The sequence below is a fragment of the Onychostoma macrolepis genome, chromosome 11, assembly GCF_012432095.1.
Source record: "Onychostoma macrolepis isolate SWU-2019 chromosome 11, ASM1243209v1, whole genome shotgun sequence".
Classification (NCBI taxonomy): domain Eukaryota; kingdom Metazoa; phylum Chordata; class Actinopteri; order Cypriniformes; family Cyprinidae; genus Onychostoma; species Onychostoma macrolepis.
The window spans coordinates 20,573,439-20,593,813 of NC_081165.1; the positions used below are offsets into that span (position 1 = coordinate 20,573,439).

The window sequence follows — 20,375 nt, forward strand, 5'->3', positions numbered from 1 at the left end:
TATTACTACTAATTGAGGATGTAGTCTCTCAGTTAATGTGGTGTCATAATAATAATATTCAAATATAAATAAATTAACTAATTAACAAAATGCTGTTAAAAGAAGTTTTGGATAAACCAGCAGGACAAACCAAAACGTGTCTTGAACAAATAAAATGTCCACTGTCAAAATGCAACAGATAAGTCAATTCTATAGTGCTTTATACACTGTAAAAAGTGACAAGTTGACTTAACTTAAAGAAATTTAGGAAACCCGTTGCCTTAAAATTATGAAGTAAATAATAATCTTTTAAAAAAAGTTAAGTAAACTTGACAATTCACTTAACTTATTTTTTTAATTAAAATTTACTTTTTAAAAAATTTTAATTTTTAAGGCAAAGGGTTTCCTCAATTTTTTTAAGTTAAGTCAATTTATCACTTTTTACAGTGTACATTAGATTGTTTCAAAGCAGCTTCAAACAGGACAATGCCATTATTAATGTTGAAAAGTTCTTCAAATAACTGTCAACTATGTTTTCACGTCTCACCTTTTTACACAGGACTCGATCATGTCACTGGACATGAGTTTGAGTCGGCTCTCCAAGTGCTTGGCAAACTCTTCTTCTGGCCAGTGTAGGTCTCTGATGAATGTCTGCAATGCATCCAGCTTCCAAAACAAGTCTTCTGATGTCCCTGATCCATTACTGCTACCAGGACATGTGCAGAGGAGACAGTCAGAGAGATATACATTAAGTCATTTTAATCAAAGCTGTATATCAGGAAGGGAAAGCTCCAAGGTCAGGAAGTAGGAAGGTCAAAGGGCGGGGGGGGGGGGGGGTTAAAGAAGACAAAACCTGTTTTAAGTCCACACTCCAGGGTGACACATTCATTTTAGTTATTTTTACCACTTCCCGATCGTTGCAGAGGTGCTCCGATTGGCTTTAGATCAACCTCATTGGCGATCGTTCCATGGAAAAAATAAATGGTTAATCCTAAAGCAAAATGATAACCAGTCAAGCCTGGTTGTTTGAGTACAGGAAAGATAAAACATGCACAATGATGTCAAAGGAGAATTTCAAGATCACAAGTAAAGGCTGTATGTGTATGAAGTGGCAGGAGAAGATACAGTCCCAGACTTTCAACTGATCTGACTAAAGGCATGGATCTGTTTGGATGGAGCCAATTTTAAGGCCACATGGTCTGAAGTGAATGAAGAATGGATCATAGAAGAAAACAGAGACTGACTCTCACTCCATTCCACTCTCAGGCATCTTCAGTGGAAACATGTTTTTGGATCAACTTCACACTGAAGCCAGATTTAGTTAGAAGACTCTGTAGGAGCTTTCACACTTGTTTGTTTTATACTCATTTCTGCTGAAATGGGGTCTCAGACTCAACAGATACTCACATACAGCAGTACGATATATATTTCTACACATCCTGCTGTATGTGAGTGTCTGATGATAAAAAAAAAAAAAATTAAATAAAAGAAAGACCGATACTGACCAACAAACAATAATTAATTGTATCAATATTTTATTTATTTATTTATTTTGACAGTATATATATATAATCTTAATACATTTATATATTATGAATTTACTTATATATTTTTTTTGTTTATGATTTTTTTCCTATGTTAAAAAAAAACATTTTAGGATTGTTTTATATATATACAAAGACTCTCAATTAATATGGATTAATAGCGAAATACTAAAATACTAAATTAAAATTTTCACTGAAACTGTTGTGCTGATAATATAATTTGAAATGAAAATGATGAATTAGAAAAATAGCAGTTTTGAACAACACTGTATAACAAAATTTTCCAATTTAAATTTTAAATAAATAAAAGGACACTCTATTAAAATCTGCCAAATTAGACCTCAAACAAGGATGTTAAGCCATCGTGTGAAAAACTCCAAAAATGACTGTTGTGAGAAACAATGCTTTTAAAGTCTTATATTTGGTTTCTACTGAAAGCAGATGCCTGTTTCTCTGAAGCTTGTATATCACTTCAGAGCATTGTCTGTCACACTGTAGATGAGGGAAACAGGACAGGACCAAAAGTGGGATAGGGGTGATCTCCCTCATCAGTATTCCCATCCTGACACCCCATATCCTAAAACAGGCTACAGCTGGAGTGCCTCTACTCTAGGACCTATAACCCATCAAATACAAGAAGAGGAAAGAGAAAGGACAACTGTATCCTGTTCTATCCTAATAGAAAAAGGGAAAGGAGGAAGATGTTGGAAAGATACAAGATGTTAAAGCAGCATTACTTATTCATGACCAGAAATCAAGAGCATCTAACCATTTGACCATGATATTGTGAATAATTTTGTTAAAGGTGAAGTGTGTAATATCTGCTATCTTTTTGTTTTAGAGGCTGAAAATAACAACATTGGCTCGGCCAATGACATGAGTTTGGGACAGGGCTGAACAAAGACATCTGAGATTGCTTTTATGCCCATAGAGAAAACATTAGAACCATCCATCTGAAATACTTTGGCAAATGTTCCCTTCTAGTTATTTTTGTGATTCTGTTTGGTGCCGCTAGTGCAGAAGTATGTACACACTTCAGCTTTAATATTTAGCTAGCAAAACATATATATTTTATTGTGTGTTATTTGTATCTTCCAACCCTTCAACATGCGTAGGACTTTTTGGGTTAAAAATTGTCTATGGGCAGTTCTCATAAAGTGGCCTTAGCTTGAAACATAAACACTAATTTCTACAAAGTTGAAATAATTTAAGCTTAAATCTGACATGCCAAGACAGATACAAACATTTTGAGGTGGTGTCATCTAGTTTTGCCAACCTTTGGTGTTTACCCACTATTACACCTTAGAGATGGAATATTTACACTGAGTCTCACTCAGCATGCATAATTATGTCTGCGTGTGCATGCGTAATTTTTTTCCAACACATGCAGCGCGTAAGGTATTTCACTCTCGTCTGGAAAGTGGTAATATGCTAAGGTTTGGAGTATCGTTTTTTAATTATCATGTCTAAATATAAGCTAAAATTCCCTTGGCGCAACTCTGTCAATTCTCTAAATCACAAATTCTTAATTCATAGGCAATGTTTATGTAAAAAATTTCCACACATGTAAAGAAAGTAGATGATTCTGCATGTACAGTTTTAAAAAAGAAGAACTTCACTGACATAATGTTGATTTTAATACCAGAAGATAAAAATAGCGCAAAATGATCTCCAAATTACCAATCTTCTCCTAAGACTACAATTAGTTAATTACAATTGTAAATATAGCACACTATCATATGATCCAATAAGAAAAAAAAAAATCAAATTTGCCAAATTTATAATATTTACCTACAAAAAAAACTTCAAACCGATCTCACTATATCCGAATGCATGTGTTTGTTTTTTTTCCTGTTTACACTGTCATAGAATAGATCCAATCTGTATCACATATGAGCAAAAATCGGAATTGGGTCACATTTAACTGACAGTGTAAACGAGGCCTAAGTGAGATTCTGGCCTCTTGCACAGCATCTGTTTATCTAAAGCAGAATGTCAAAGCATCTGTTTGTGTTTATTGCCCTTTATGTGCATTATGAGACATGACAATGATCCTAAACATAGTAAATCAACAACAGATTGTGTTAAGCTGTAAAAAATATTTAATTTAGTTGTGAAATTCTGATTGGAAACACAGAAATTTGGCTCAACAAAAATATAATGTAAAATGTTATGATGTTCCATAATATCATTTTAGAAATTCTGAAGTCCTCAACTGTAAAGACTTTCCACATGAAAACCTATACCTACAATTAATCTGGGGTGAATTGGAATTCGGTATAAAATAAAGACAATATGTTCATGCTAAGGCCACGCATGCATGTATTAGAATCCGGTACAGACTCAGTACACACTCAGTATCAGATAAACCCGGTATCCAGTTGGGGGTGGAAAAGCTAGGCATTTGCATTGGTGGCAGATTAACTGACACTGGTAGATTTGGTACTTTAGGCATTTGTAGATTCACATTTGGTAGGTTGACACTGGGCAGATTACTTGTTAAACTCCTGTGGAAAAGGAAAAAAAAAAACACAGAAAAAAGAATGCAGTGATGTAGATGCACAGAAGAAAGTGCGGGTGACACAGAAACAGCATTATGTACAGTATGTTTAGAGCACAAGATGAAGAATTAATTCAGAGATAAGATGGTGTCGTAGAGATGAGAAGTGCACATGAGAAGGAGTGAATCACATCATCACCACTTCGGCTCTGGTTTTACGAGAAAACACACACTTTTGTTTCTGCTGAAGTGCAGATTGTTGATTCAATTAGCATTAACATTCTTACAGTCACACACTTTGTGTTACAGTATGTTGTTTTGTCGAGCGATTGCAAGTTATTCTGATGACTTGTATATTTGGGAATCATGTAAGAATATTTTTCAAGTTCAACAAGCAGGGCTGGTTTGGACTGTAAGAAAATTAGGGCTAGTTAAAGAAAAAAAATCTGAATCTTGAAAATAATTACTTGTAAGCTGTTAAAAACAACTAGACAAGTGCTAATAAAGATTCAAGAAATCAAAGAGACACAAAACACCTTGTGAATCCTTTTTCATTCTGTTGGGATCCATTTAGCTGTTTCTGAACACAAGAAAACTTACTGTTTAAATGGTGAGACTGCGGAAGGCCAAGCATGCATTTTTTCTTTTATAACTGTATTGAATTAACATCTTCATAATAAACATTTAAAATGAAAAAGTGTTTTGCTTACTTGACAGGTTCCCAAGACTCTCGTTCAAATCCTCTGTGTATGGACTGAGCTATGGAGGACTCCATTAGATCCACATACCTCACTACCAGAGGAGCAAACAGGTCTTGCAGGTGCTTATGAAACTTCCCATTACATAGATTATCTGAAACAGTGAAAATGAAAAGTGGGAAAGAGAGAAAGAACAGAATGAATGATTGCTGACATCTACCCCCCCATCTATCCGGAATGCTGGATCCCTGTCAATCTTCAAGCAACTTCTGAAAACTCATCTCTTCCGACACTACTTGACTTCATCCGACAAAAAAACAAAAACAAAACAAAAACCCTTTATCTTTCTCTTTATTTATTCCTTCCCTTGCTAGCTTGTACTTATTTGAACAATGCCTGAGACTTGGTGTTGCGAGCACTTTCTCTGTCTGATTGCCTCTTCAAGATGAATCGCTTTATGTATTCCCCAGTTGTAAGTCGCTTTGGATAAAAGCGTCTGCAAAATGACTAAATGTAAATGTAGTAGTAACAGCAGAAAATGTGTGACTAAGCAAATCTAAAAAATGAAGGTGGCAAAACATTAAAGTGTTATGGCACTTTCAACGGGATACATGCTGTAGTAAGGTCTGACTATTTTTGTTAATTTCAGGAGATCAAACTAAATATTCTATAATTGATTTTTGATTTATCTTATTGGTTGCAATTTTCGCAACCCTTTCATAAAAAATTTGGGACATGTCTAGATGCTGTTTAAACTCATGTTTGGATTGGATCATTTTTAGCCAAAATCAAAAAAAAAAAAAAGTAAACACAAAAATAAAATTAAAAATAAAATAAAATAAAATAAAATAAAATAAAATAAAATAAAATAAAATAAAATAAAATAAAATAAAATAAAATAAAATAAAATAAAATAAAATAATAAAATCCCAAGTGGCAAAAAACAAAAACTATTTCTTTAGGATCATGTGACACTGAAGTGAAGAGAATTGAAGAATGAAGAAAGTCTACTGTATTGGTGGAAAATGCATTTTTTAGCATGTCATGACTATAGTAGTCATAGCATCTCTATTTCTCTCACTTCGCTCTCTCACTATCTCTCTTGTTGTACTCAAGGTCGATCATTCGCAGTAGGTGCCATGTTTGTTTGCTTCCCTGATTGCTCTGTTCCAATTAGCCACTTGAGCGGCGGTGGTTGTACACTTGGCTGTGTTTGTCCGCGAGCAAGTGGCCGGGGCAGTGGGGTCTCCCAGGCTCCTCTGTTTTAGACCTCATTAGCAGCATGAATAGCTTCTGCTTTAGCGCCTGTCTGGTGTTAAGGCTGTTTCATGCCTAGCTCAGTGCTACAGGCACAGGACTATAGTGACCTTCCATGCTGAATGTCCTGTTCCACAGATGTAGTGCACGCTGTAGGCTGTCGCTCAATGGTGTTTGCTTGTGTTTGTGTTTATGCGAGTGTGCTTGTGTGTGAGGAGGCCAGAGGGAGGTGATATGTGTTTCTGTGTTGTAGCGAGGAGTAATATGTGTGTGGGTTTATGGGGAACTACATGGTGCTAGATTGGGGAACTAGATGAAACTAGATTGTGTTTAAACCTGTTAAGCTTAATGGAGCTTTAGACAAAATAAAATTAATTTTAAAAGTTTGCATTTGTGTTTTTTTAAGTATCATATTTATTGCATCAGGCTTTTATGGCTCATATATTGAGAATAACAATGTAAAAGATCTTACATTTGTGTTATAAAATCAGCAAAGATTGTGCAGCAAAAAGACGTTTTCAGAATTACACTAAAAGGCTTTTTGCTTGCTAAAAAAATGTAAAGCATCAATCAGATGACAGAAGGCATGTTGTAGATTGTGTACAAAGTTTTGATCATGTTTATAATTTAGAGCCCTTAAAAATAAGATGGATAAGAAGGTCTTTCTCTGCTGGAATGCTGAAAAACAGACCATGTATAAAAGACCTTTGTTCCCTTCTTTACAAGAGATTATTAAGAATAATCCCATTTTTTTTAATTTAAGATGTTAATTATAAAACACAATCTCTCATAGAAGAAGAGACAGAAGAACAAAAATAAACAAATATAAACAAAAAGCATGCTAACAAACAAGTAAATACCAAGCATGTGAATGTAAGGGAAAAAATATTCAAAAATAAAAAACAATTTAAATATACTTTGAAAAGGAAAAGGCTGTTAAATTGTTTATATTATACACTCTTGCTTTCTCAAGCTCTAGCTCTCCCAGCAGAAAAAGCAATCCAATATCAAGAATAGGTTACCAGACAACAACCTGTCACGCTGTGCAAAGAATGCCACTGGGATAATTAGTCAACTGCAGCCCATGGCAGTGTGGCTTTAGCACCATGGACAGCACCCTATTGACTTCAGTTCATTAGAGACGTGATAAGGCCTTGAGCAAACTCTTTACATTCAATGTGTTGGTTCGACCCCCTGCGGGGTTCGCTATTTGGCCCTTAATTCTTCTATATTGTCTCTTAAAGCTCCTCTTTGTTGCAATTTGTAACCAATTGCAGGCATGCAACATCACAAATATGCAATTATGGACTGTAGATATGACCATTTCCAATTTCATTCATTTAATTTATTCGTTTATGATAACCATGATTATTCTCTCTCTATCTATCTATATGTATTAATTAAAATAAATTCTTGGACGTTTGAAAGAATGTTTCTAACAGTATATGAGACACATATGGTGTCAATAGCAACCTGGTCTCATGGCATAAATGTACCTGGGGGCAGTTTTTAGCGAGACCGTTTTTACGTACCTTACTGCATGTTTCACAGTATGGCGCTAAAACATGGGTTCATTACGTAAACCCTTGCACGTTTTTATTACGTTGCTTCAGGTACGTATTGTGGCAGTTCAGAATTCAAATATCCGGGGACCGTCGCTAAAATTTAATACTCTATTGTGTTGGAAATATACCCTACACCAAACCCAACCCTAAACCTACCCAATAGTGTTGACAAATGCAAAACTGATATAAAATGCATTTGTTGATGCAACCATACTATTTGAACTTCCTTATATGCAGATTTGAACTGCTTTGTCAAACCATAGTTACACGGGATTCGAACCAGGGCTCCTCACCTCTCAAGTCCGTCTCCGTATTCCGTGAGCTACCGAACAAACCTACCACCTATGAAAACCCATAGATATGAAGCTGGATATGTGTGATACTAACGTTCAAAAGCATCAGTTTTCAAATCTCCCAGCATATTAATATTATTTTGTAGTCATAACATGATATTCTTCAAGTAATTGTGTGACAATTATGCTTTATTAATCGAAACTCTGTAAGTTTGTGTGAAAAAGAATAAAAGGCATCTGAGTTTTACTTCCTCTAGTGTTCATTTCTTTTGGAAACTGCAGTGATATGTACTTATTGGTACATATTTTGCGTCTCGCTAAAAAGTGCCCCCAGGTACATTTATGCCATGAGACCAGGTAGGTCGATAGAAATGACCTTGTATTTAAACTACAATATTCATTTAATAAGGCATAAAATATGTGGACATGCAAAAACTCACAGTCAATGCGCAGGAAGTCATTGAGCAGCTGAAAGAGAGGGAAGCTGTCCCAGCTGTCTGGTGGTTGGACCTCCAGTGCCGCGTCCATGTCCACAGCATATAGAGACAGAAACGTCTCGGCATGTTCAACCATCAGGTCTGACCACCAAGCAAATGCCTGCAGCGAGAGAAAGAGAAACAGAGGCAACAAAAGAGCCAGAAAAAAGGGGGAAATGAAAGAAAAAATTAAATTAGCCTTGTAATATAAAGACATACACTGAAGTTCAGTCCTTTCTCTTATATGTAAGGGCATGGCAGTCCACAGATCTATAAAAATTACACTGAAACAGTTTTGAGATTTATGCCAGACTCACCCCAGTAATGTAACTTTTCACCTTTGTATCTGTGGAGTGTCATGAGCTTATCTCATGCATTAAAACTCTCATGCTACTCCCTCTTCTAAAAAGCACAGCTAATGTCTAATTCACATACATTGATTTATATTTAAAGTATATCCTTTATTTACTTTCCATTTTGCAGATGTGAAGTCCATGCACAGGAATTTATGCCTTTGTAACCAACAAATTCCCAGCATGCAGCAGCATTGATTAGCAGCACAATCTCAGTACTTATTAGCATTATTTCTCTGTTCAAAACATAATCATTTTAAATACATTTTAAAAACATAAATGTTCTTTATTGATGTTGTTGGTTCCATGAAGACCTTTAACATCCATGAAATCTTTCCATTGCACAAAAGGTTCTTTATAATAAAAAAAAGTTCAGAAAGGTTCTTTGGGGAACCTAAAAATGTTCTTTCTATTGTATTTATTTTTAAGAGTGTAATTATGTCTTCTGTATATGAGATTCCTCTGCTGCTGATCAAACCACGCTGCTGTTTGTAACACATCTGGCCTGTAGATATGCATCAAGCATGTTAGACAAATGAAACGTTAATGTAGATCATGGCTTCCTCTCCTTTAAAAAGGCATGCTGTTGTCACTGACCACTCAAACAAATTTTCATACCAGTATTTTTGAGACCAGTTTGTTTTCTTGCAACATCTCTCCCAAAAAAAACACAGAGAAGTGCATTTGTTACACAGTTTTATTTTTGTAGTCAGAGCTGGTAAGTGAAGCTAGCAGACCAAACCAAGCTGAAAGACACAAAACAGAGGAGAGTTTGGATATTATTGGGGATGTGCAAGGGTGAAAATGAGACCAGTCTCATTTTCATTGAGGTTTTTTGGGGTGTCTGCTTCCACAGGTGAAGCACTGTCCCCTTGTGCTTGTGGAAACAAGCAACTTGCTCAAAGCTCCACAAGGACAGCTGACCAGGGGAAGGATGGGGTGTCCAAGCAGAGATGGGGACGACAAAATTAGGGGGAAAAGGTGGAAATCCCTCCATCCATGGTGCAGGGGCTGCGACATGCACATGGAGGGGGACTCTATGGTCTACATACCTCTTTACCCTGTCCAACGTTTTCCAGCCAACAAACAAGTCATGAAAAACAGTGAGAGTTACGTGAGATTTTCTTCGCTCTGTGTTTTGGTTTGAGTACTTGATTATCATAAATGCTTCAGCATTAAAGGGTTTTAAAATGCAATTGGAAAACAATGTTAAAGCAGTTAACAGTGATCTTGATCAAAAGGAAGCAAACAAACACAAGAAATATTATTTAATAATTAAATAATTCTTATGCTTAAGACAGTTTGGTACTCTTGTAAAGATTCTAGGTTTTGACGTGCAATTGTCACTGACGGCATAAAAATTACATGATATATATGTACGTCCATCAATGTACCAGATTTATTCAATTATTTTGTGCATGATGCACATTTACATTTGAACATGCAATTTTAGGGGCATGATGAATGACTGGACTATATAAAATACCATAAACAATCTCATGCACTATAGTGGACATGTTTATTTAAAATGGTTTTATATGCTTAAAGGGATAAGCCACCCAAAAATGAATAATTCTGATGAGTAAAGTATGACTATGTTGTTCCAAACCTGTAGCCATTTCTGTAGGCAGATATTTTGAATAATATTTTTGTTTATATAATTAGAGTCAGTGTGGTCCCAACCAAAATTGGACCCCGATGATTTTCATTGTATGGGCAACAAACAAACAAACAAACAGACAGACAAAAAAAAAAAAAAAAAAAGACATAATTCAAAATATCTTCTTTTTGTTCTTAATGAATTTTGGGTGAACTATTCCTTTAATGGTTTAATGAACCTGGCACTAAAACAAAAACACAGAGCAACAGACTTGAAATAAACTGAAATAAAGATGAACAACTTAGCACAACTGTAGTAATTTTGTCCATTGACTATGATGCCTTCAAACTGGAATGTACTCAGTCAATGTGACAGTAATTTCAGTTCAGTTAATTCTATCTATCTATCTATCTATCTATCTAGTTCTGAATTTAATTATTTAATTAACTTAGAATGAGCTGAACTGAAATTAAATAAATCTACCCTGCAGATGCCTGACTCCTGATTTGTGATGCCCATGTAAAGCCTCTTCCAGGGCAGGCCAGATCATGAGACTGGCATGCAAGAGCAGGGTATGCCACTGATGACAGCAAAAAATAAAAAATAAAAAATACTGTACCGCCTGACCTCCCGTACTTGGGCGTGTAGCCTGCGGAGCACATAATTTAAAAACAAAAAAACACACATATATTCTGCTGCTGTCTGTGAGAGGATGACGGCTGCTCTAATGGGGAATGTTGCCTAAATAGTGCTAGCAGTCATTGAGGACCCTTTTGTTTAGTTTTTTTTACTATTATTATTATTATTATTATTATTGAAAACATTTTAAGTTGCTCTGAGGTCTTATTATTGAATCAGCATTGCTTGTTTTCACATACCTATGCCCCTGACATATTTCTTTTCATCCTTGCATATTTAAGCATGTCTACCACATAATGTCTGGCACACTCACCTCTGCATGATGTTCCTCATTCTGCTGAAGCACCTCTATGACCAGCTCGGCCAGACGGAGCGTGTCCTCAAGCTTTTTGGCAGGTGTGACTAAGCGCCCTACATTTTCTGAGGCACAAAGGTACAACAGTTAATACAGACATACAAATACACGCACACAGAAAACACTGGACTTTCCTCAGCCTGTCTGATGCCTAAGGTAAACTGCATTTCACTTCATGTGATTTTAAACTTAATATGTACTGTCTGCAAAGCAGAAAATACATGATGCTTTAACAAGTGAATTAAATAGAATTTAATTTAAATCCTTTTCCGAGGATTCACTTCATAAGCATTTCTGCTATGAAGACAAAAAATGTAGATGACAATTAAAATTACGGAGTAGGTAAGAGATGGGTATAGTTCAGAATTATGTTTAAATTTTCATTTGAATTTCATAAATGTTCCCTCTGAAAAAAAACACTGACTTGATGAACCACAAATTAGCTGCTGCATATATCAACTCTGCTGTCTTAGTTAACGATTTAGCATAATCTTGACACTCTGTCAACACTCAGCTCTGTAGACACGAACCATAATGAGTCAATAAAGAGCAATGCAAGTATAATGAGTCAAACCAAGGAACTGAGGGAAAAGAAAGGATAAAAACGACAACAAATATGTTATAGTCATCATGCATAATGTTCAGCACATGCAGGAATTTATGTCATCTCATTTCCTACCTCTCTCTGTCAATACAAGCTGGCAGCACCTCTCTCTTAAACATGTCATACTTAAATCTATACCCTTCATTGTTTATCTCATCTGTCATTATATGACAAGGAGAACGACAAGAGTTCATTTAAAATATAAGAGCATGAAATTAAAGAAATCACATACCAATTTACAGTGGACTGTTGTGAAAATGGAAATATGGTCAGTGGTCTTTAGCATGATGAATACACATAATATAAGGCAAACTGTTTAATGCTTTTGGTTAAGGATGGGATTGCAAAGTAAAGAGACATTTATGAGACCAAGGTGTATGGATACATGTTTTTATACTGTAGTTCATAATGCTTCAATATTGGCTGAGAGGGTGTTTTTATGTGATGATTTAGACAACCTATCTGATTTTTGTTTGTGTAGCTGCTGATGGTTTTGAACAAAGATTTGTTTGTGCTGTTTTTGAGATCTCTCAGCATTGTCTTTTTTTGACTGTGGTAAATGTGGCACTTTGATGGAGGAACACAAAGACAGAGGAACTAGGAAGTGAAGTCATTTGCTGTGTGACAAATGTCAAAACAATTAACATCATTTTGAAGAGTCACACCCCCCTCTCAGTCAACAGTGCTTTCATCACTAAACACAAAGCACACGCCCCCTTAATGTGAATTAACTTCTGACCTTTCCTCTAATTGTATCTCAGTCATCTTCAGCTCCTTCAGTAGGACTGAAGACTTTCAAAAAATATAATATTTGTGGCCTTTTAAAGGGTCACTGTCCATGCAGGGACGAAATGTCATGTACTAGTGCAAAATCAGGTACTTCATTTGCAATGAACAGAATGTTCCATTAGCATTTTGACATTTGGAATATTTTTCAAAAGTATCCAAAAAGACATTTTGAAATACCTGATTTCCCTAATTCAAGACATGAATGAAGGGTTTCTAAACCAATCCATGACATACTGTACTTTGTAGATTAAATATATGTATTTTCCTGATATTTTTGTAAAGGTTTCAGAAACCACACACAGACTCCGTCATGTCACCATATTTACTCTAATGGAAAATCAGCAATATGATATGAACTGAAAAAATCATTAACAGTGCATCAGTATTGCTATTTGACCCATTAGAGATTTTTTCTTTAACACTTTACACTAAGGTTCAATTTGAAAGCATTAGCCTTAAGTAATATAAACAAGCAATGAACTGTTTTACAACATTTATTAATCTTAATGCTAATTTATAGACAGATTTATAAATAATAATGTTATAAAATAACATTAGTAAATGTTCTGTGAGCATACATGAATAATGAAACGTGTATTGTGTAGTAGTATATATTTATTTGCAATATATATTTTTAATATATAATAAATGTAATAATCTAACCTAGATTAATAAATGCTGTAAAAAAAAAAAAAAGGTATTCATTGTAAGTTGATGATATCTAATGCATTAACTAATGTTAAAGAATGGAATCTTAAAGTAAAGTGTTACTTTAATCACGCACCTGGTGCAGAGAGAGTATCACTTTAATTGTAATTAACATAGACAAATTATTGTTATTTTATTTATTTTGATTTTTGGAAGTTTAAGAATGAAAGAAATACTCACTCTGCATGTTCCATAGACTGGTAATGCATTTATAAAGCGCATACCAGTTCATGGAAAATGCATCTACATTAAGATGCAATGTTTAGGAGAGTGCAAAGTGTAGGAGACATTGGCATAACGTTGTCCCAACATTCCCATGGTTCCCTTTACGTCTGCTTTACTTCCCATGTGAATGCTGTGAGCTGGTTATGTTTAGAGCTTGGGGGAGGGTGGGGGGCTGTTTTAAAATGAATTTAATAGTAAGTCAGACAAAAGATGTCACCTGCATCCATCTGATCCCTCTGAGATTTCTCTACTAAAAAGAAAGAAAGAGAAAAAGAAAGGAAGAGGGAAGGGAGAAAGAAGGGGAAAGAGAAAAGGGAGAAGGGATAAGCATTCATTTTGTTTCAGATGAGAGATCTGATGGGGAAGTAGAAAGAGAAGGAAAGAAGAAGAAAGAAAGATGCGTTCAAGGACAGGGCTGTCTAACAGTGAAAGACCCGTGGTCCACTCTATCATTCCATGAGAGACTGCGTGAAAGAAACTCTACCGGAGTGGTTGTTCTAGGTTGAAAAACAAACCTTTTTTTTTTTTAAACAGGGGTGTAAAAACACAGCGTAAAAGCAAAACATACTTGAGTGAAAATAAAAAGGCTTCCACAATTCATCAGAGTTTAGTAAAAAAAAAATGTAATATTGCTTTAAATTTAGCTGCAGTTATTTGCACAGTGATCACTAGCTAATTAAATGCATTAATAAACAATTATTAACTGCTTGAAAGGCCATTTTGGGGTGACTGCTGATCTCTTCAAAAACAAGAATAACCACATTTAAATTAATCAAAATTAATTCTGTGGGCTGTTTTTAAATTAAATAAAAATTTAAATACCATGTAAAAGGGGGTTTAGTAAAATTTTGTTTTAGAAAGAAATAAATACTTTTATCCAGCAAGGATGCATTTATCAAAAGTGACAGTAAAGAAATTCAAATTTTGAACTTTATATACAAGGAAATGCAGAAAAGCTGGACCAAGATTCCTACAAAAATATTAAGCTGCACAAAAATTGAAACCACATAGACCTGTGACCAGACTTTGTTTTTGCTATTTTGTTTAAATATTCAGAGTATAAAGCATTTTTTCCCCTCAGTATAAGTACAGTACTTCAGTAAAGCAGAAATTCCTGTATAATAATAAAGTACAATTACTCAAGTACTTTACACCCCTGCTTTTACAAATGTAGACCAGAAACAAGTTTGACCCAAGACAGAAACAATGAACCAAATCACAGACAGAAAAACAGTGAAGACGCACAGTGATAAGTTGTTGGAGTGGATTACAGACACACACAAAAAAAAAACGCAATGAAAACACAATGTCTCTGAAAACTGCGTCAGAATCCTGTTTTGTTCCTGGGTTGGAGATAATGTCAATTTATTTTTGTTCACTCTGTACCTGGCCAATACTGTAAACCTGGGACCCATCGATAAACGGACAAAGGTGGGGAGGAGTGACTTACACAAAAGCAAAGTAAAAATGCATTCAAGTCACAAACAGAAAGAATAAGCAGAAACAGAAAGAACGGCTGCCACACTGACTCAGCTGGACGGGACGGTCTGATCAAAGCAACAGAAACCTGTGGTTGAATCACTCAACCTAAGATGCAAGTGACAAACTCAAAGGAAAAGGCAAGCAGACTGCAAGCAAGACAAGAGGATGGTGCCAGTCAGGGCATGAGGGAATAACTGTTTGTGAAAGTGCTGGAGAACGAAAAAATTAGAAAAGAAAAAAAAAGAGGGGTGGCGGAAGTGATGGAGTGGCTCCAGATGAGCAGGGTACTCACGAATGGTTAAATCCATCACTTGTGACGCCAAACAGAAGACAGGATGCTCATACATTTCTCTCTTTTTCCCTATAAAAGAGGATCGGGCATGCAAGAGCAAGGGGTCAGAGGAGAAAGAGAGAGAAAGAAGCACAACGGCTGCATGTGCAATAAGGGGCTTTTGACCAAATTTAGTGGCATGGAAAGTTGCCTGGCAGCAAAAAGCCAAGTAACTGATCTATTGCATCAATCAGTCCTGATATGATCTGTAGGTCAGTATGCGTGAAGACTTAAAGCTCTATAAAATGCACAAAGACTTAAAACTCTATAAACTCCCTCAAATCAAGTCTTAAACATATTATTGGGTTTCACTTAATACTAGGTGGCCTTAAAGGGTTAGGGTTTCAAAAATGAAAATTAGTCCATGTTTTACTCACCCTTAAGGCATCCTAAGTGTATCTGACTTGCTTCTTTCAGATGAATCCAATCAGAGTTATATTCAAAATTGTCCTGGCTCTATCAAGCTTTATAATGACATGGGCGGGTGGTAGTGTTCAACAGGTCAAAAGTAGTCAAATAAAGTGTGCACACCACACGGCTCCGGGGGGTGAATAAAGGCCTCCTGTAGTGAATCGATGCATTTTTGTAAGACAAATATCCATATTTAAAATCATAAACACCTTTTTCTCACCTCTGCTAACTGTCGTAGGCGGAAGTGTTCTGACAGATGACGTAGGACGTATATGAGACTTGTGACGAATGCGGAGGGGCGACGGAAAGAGAACAAAACAAAACGCTGGTCACAAATTAGACGCACAAAACAAGGATTGGTAAAGAAAAATGTCGGAGGATTTCGATATAAGCCAAGAGAAGACTGGTTTTCCTTTGGTAAAGTAAGGAAACTTTGCTTCCTTTGCTCCTATAAACAAACGTTGGTTTATATAATGTCGAAACTACGAGAATAAAGTCGAAATGTTACGAGAATAAAGTCGAAACTACGAGAATAAAGTCGAAATGTTACGAGAATAAAGTCGAAACACTACGAGAATAAAGTCGAAACATTATGAGAATAAAGTCGAAATGTTTTGAGATTAAAGTCGAAATGTTTTGAGAATAAAGATTATATAGATATAATATTTTGAGATAGGCTATTCTAGCCTTTTGCTCATGCAAATAGCCCGGATTGGGAGCAAGGAGATATTCCAAATTTCAAATTCCAAATTAAACAGACTATGTGAGGAATGAAAGTGCTGGTGCACTACAAATGATGAATGCAATGGAAGACATGAAATATTATTTCCAAGCATACTGTCCCCGCGAGTATGACACATGGTATGATTTCTGCTAATAATCCCACATAGCTATATTTGTAGTGTATTAAAAAAGGGTTAAATAAGAGAGCTACAGCGCCCCTCAAAGGAATATCGATTGAGTGTGTGAGCTTATGTTAAGATAAACAGTTGTTCCTGTTCAGTCTGTTAGTAAATATCATATTCTTCATATTAAGCTGTTCCCGCGAGTCCTTAAAATTGACATCCCAGTAAGATGATGCGGCCGCTCGGACGCAACAATATTCAAATCAATTCCGGAGGTCTGGCAACTTCTCCCGGTGCTCTCAACGCGGGCAATTTGCATGCGCGATATAGGCTATATACTCTCAAAATATTATAACTTTAATTTCTACGATTTAAATTATCAAAACATTTCGACTTTATTCTCGTAACATTTAGACTTTATTCTTGAAACATTTAGACTTTATTCTCGAAACATTTAGACTTTATTCTCGTAGTACTTTGACTTTATTCTCGAAACATTTAGACTTTATTCTCGTAATATTTCGACTTTATTCTCGTAGTTTCGACTTTATTCTCGAAATATTACGACTTTAATCTCGTAATCTTAGATTTTTTTTATTTTTTAACGAGGCACTAAAACGCCGTCGTACACACGCGCATCCACCGGAAAGACATTAGGCTTGTTTGAGATGCCTGAAATGTAGGTGAGAGTAGAGGCTGCAGTAAGGGAAGGAGTTAAATAAGTGCAGTCAAGATGGACAGTTCTGCCCTCTCGAAGTGGAACAGATACATACAAGATCAAAGGCGGATATTGCGATATTCTCACTCATGAACTGTGTTCTTGATAAACATATCATTTCAGCTCTGTTGCTTTTATATTCAAATAAACAAGACACCCAAAGTGCTTGCTATTTAATTCCATATGAAAGGTGTATTTATCATCCATTTTTACTTTAATACAAACATGTTTTTTTTTTTTTTTTTATAGAAATATAACAACAATCACATATCTCAAACAGAGATCGCACTGTCATAGTGTCTGGGAATATTCACGCATAATTTAAATACATAATCACATGAAATCAGATAAAAAATAAAACATTTTAGAAGAGAACGCAGCATCACGGTTGTCTGAACCAATGAGCATTAAGCTGTGTCGTCAGTCAGTCGTTTCCCATCATGCTTTTATTCAGCGCAGTCTGTGGAGAGCAACAGCGCTCGACTGCGCAACCCGACACAGCCGTCTCGCTGTCGTGAGAGTTTTTTGGCACACGTCAGCATGACATCAGAGCAAGGCGGACATAACTCAGACACTTTTCTAACCGGCATGCATCTCATGGTGATCACCGGTGATCGGTTCTGTGCAGATTTTGCTCATCTCAAACGAGCCTAGTCTCTTGTGAACGCGCGTACGACAGATAGCGGAAGTTACACAAAACTGTTTATATTGTTTTAAATATGGATTTTTTTTTTCTTTACAAAAACGCATCGATTTGCTACAGGAGGCCTTTATTCACCCCCTGGAGCCATGTGATGCACATTTTAATATGAATGTGTGCACTTTATTTGCACTGTTGAACGCTGCCACCCGCCCATGTCATTATAGACCTTGAAAGAGCCAGGACCATTTTGAATATAACTCTGATTGGATTCGTCTGAAAGAAGAAAGTCATATACACCTAGGATGCCTTGAGGGTGAGTAAAACATGGGCAAATTTTCATTTTTGGGTGAACTAACCCTTTAACTAATATGTACTTACATTTAAATTAATCATTTGATACAATGCACTTATTGTGTACATAGGCCTACATGTTTTTACATTGTACTTATATTTCAAAAATACCTGCATGTAATTACATCTGTAATTAATTTCTGTAATTACATTTATAATTACAATCTTGACCCATCCCTTACATCTTAACCAACCATTAAACCTACTCATACCACCAAACCTGTCCCTAACCGTACCAGTATCCCACCTCAATAGCAGCCAAAGTGATCTGCAAAACAATTTGAACACAATAAATACATTGTACTTATTTTTTGGTGTAAGTACATAGTAGTTAAGACCACTTAATATAGAGTAGGACCTATTATTGTAACAATTTGTCACTATTGTTTATTTGGAAGGAAGGTCATTCATTTTTATTCAGATATGGACTACCAGTCAAAAGTTTGGAATAATTAAAATATTTTATGTTTTTGAAAGACGTTGCTTATCCTCACCAAGGCTCCATTTATGATTTTGATCAAAAATACTTTAAAAACAGTAATATTGTGAAATAATTAATTTAAAATGCCTATTTTCTATTACAATATATTTTAAAATGCAATTTATTCCTGTGATGGCGAAGCTGAATTTTCTGTGTCACATGATCCTTCAGAAAACAATTCTAATGTTCTGATTCGATCTGCTTAATTATTAATAATAGCTCTAATAATGATCTGCTCAATTATTAATAATGGTTCTTATTATTTTCAGTGTTGAAAACAGTGTTTGCTGCTCAATATTTTTGTGGAAACCATGATATTTGTTTATTTTTCATGAAATGTTCAAATGAACAGCGTTTATTTGAAATAGGAATCTTTTGTAACATTTTAAATGTCTTTACTGTTTGTTTTTTTTAAATAAGAGACTTGTTTCAAAAACATTTATTCCAAACCTTTGATGGATAGTGCGTGAACTATTTTCAGAATGACAAAATATTGCACTGGACTCATTGTAAATAGTTTTGGTGAGAAAAAAATACTTTGCAAATACTTTTGGTTTAGTCACTTCACAATTCTGTTGATTTCCACCATTATCCTTGCTTTTAATCCATCTGAACGTCTTAGTCTCTGGAAAGACTTGTGAGTGTGTTGCAAGCTATTGGTTAGTTTGGGTTAGTACAAAAGTCACATTCAGTTTAGTGCTCAGCAATCGATAGGGAACAACATCGACATCATTTGGCAAACAGATACTAAGGGCTTCTCCTTCAGTATCTGCAGTGCCCAGTCATATTTCTTCATGAACATGGACAGTCATTGAAAATTATTTCGAAAAGGAAATATTAAAAACATTCCAGACAAAATAAAAACACTTGTCCTATAAACATGGTTATTATTTGACATCAAAGACCACCCGTGTGTAAGCCACAGTTTAGCTGTCCATGTCTATGAAAGAAACCGCACAAATGTGTGTTGCTTGAGTGGGCAATCCAGCTTTGCACTGTATATTGGCTTCTCAAACTGGCTCAACAAGAGAGGGCTCCAAGAAAGAAGAAAAGCCAATAAACAAGAGGAAAGCACAGAGGGAGGGAGCAGAGAGAGATAAAGAGATAGAAGGAGAAAGAAAGAGGAAAAAAGACACAAAGAAAGCTAGTAAAAATGCAGCAATTCTGCAGTAATAAACATATGAAGCGGGGGTGGGGGGTGGGGGACTGGAAAGGTGATGAAGAGCTGGAAAGGAAAAGTGTATTTGTTGCTTTACAGTACTTCTAGTCCTAAAAGCTAAACCACAGGAAAGATGCAACCATCCACAGAGGGCAGCAAGAAACCACTGAGAAGAACAATATGGCACTGAGGCCAGGGTTTGAGAGGGGGAATTGAATGCATTTTTACTCTATAATCTGCTAGAAAAAGCTAAAACAAACCTGGACCAAAAAGACCAATTCAAAAACATTATTATTATTATTATTATTATTATTATTATTATTATAAAGAAATTACATACATATATAAAATTACTATCTGGGTACATAC

The 20,375-nt window shown here is 35.5% G+C and overlaps 1 protein-coding gene across 18 annotated transcripts in view; it reads right to left on the reverse strand.

The window, feature by feature from the left end:
- The window catches only part of cadpsa (Ca2+-dependent activator protein for secretion a), a 110,666-nt gene that overhangs the window by 19,230 nt on the left and 71,061 nt on the right, over positions 1-20,375 (reverse strand). For 3 of the 18 annotated variants that reach the window (XM_058791909.1, XM_058791911.1, XM_058791906.1), the window contains exons 19-24: positions 13,803-13,835; positions 11,218-11,324; positions 8,277-8,433; positions 4,734-4,875; positions 3,878-4,030; positions 527-682 (exon numbers count right to left, since the gene is read on the reverse strand). In XM_058791909.1, coding sequence (XP_058647892.1) covers positions 527-682; positions 3,878-4,030; positions 4,734-4,875; positions 8,277-8,433; positions 11,218-11,324; positions 13,803-13,835 — 748 coding nt within the window. Of the gene's footprint in view, positions 1-526; positions 686-3,877; positions 4,031-4,733; positions 4,876-8,276; positions 8,434-11,217; positions 11,325-13,802; positions 13,836-15,359; positions 15,429-20,375 lie in introns of all 18 variants that reach the window. The other 15 variants (XM_058791920.1, XM_058791919.1, XM_058791915.1 and 12 more) reach the window with 10 other exon arrangements.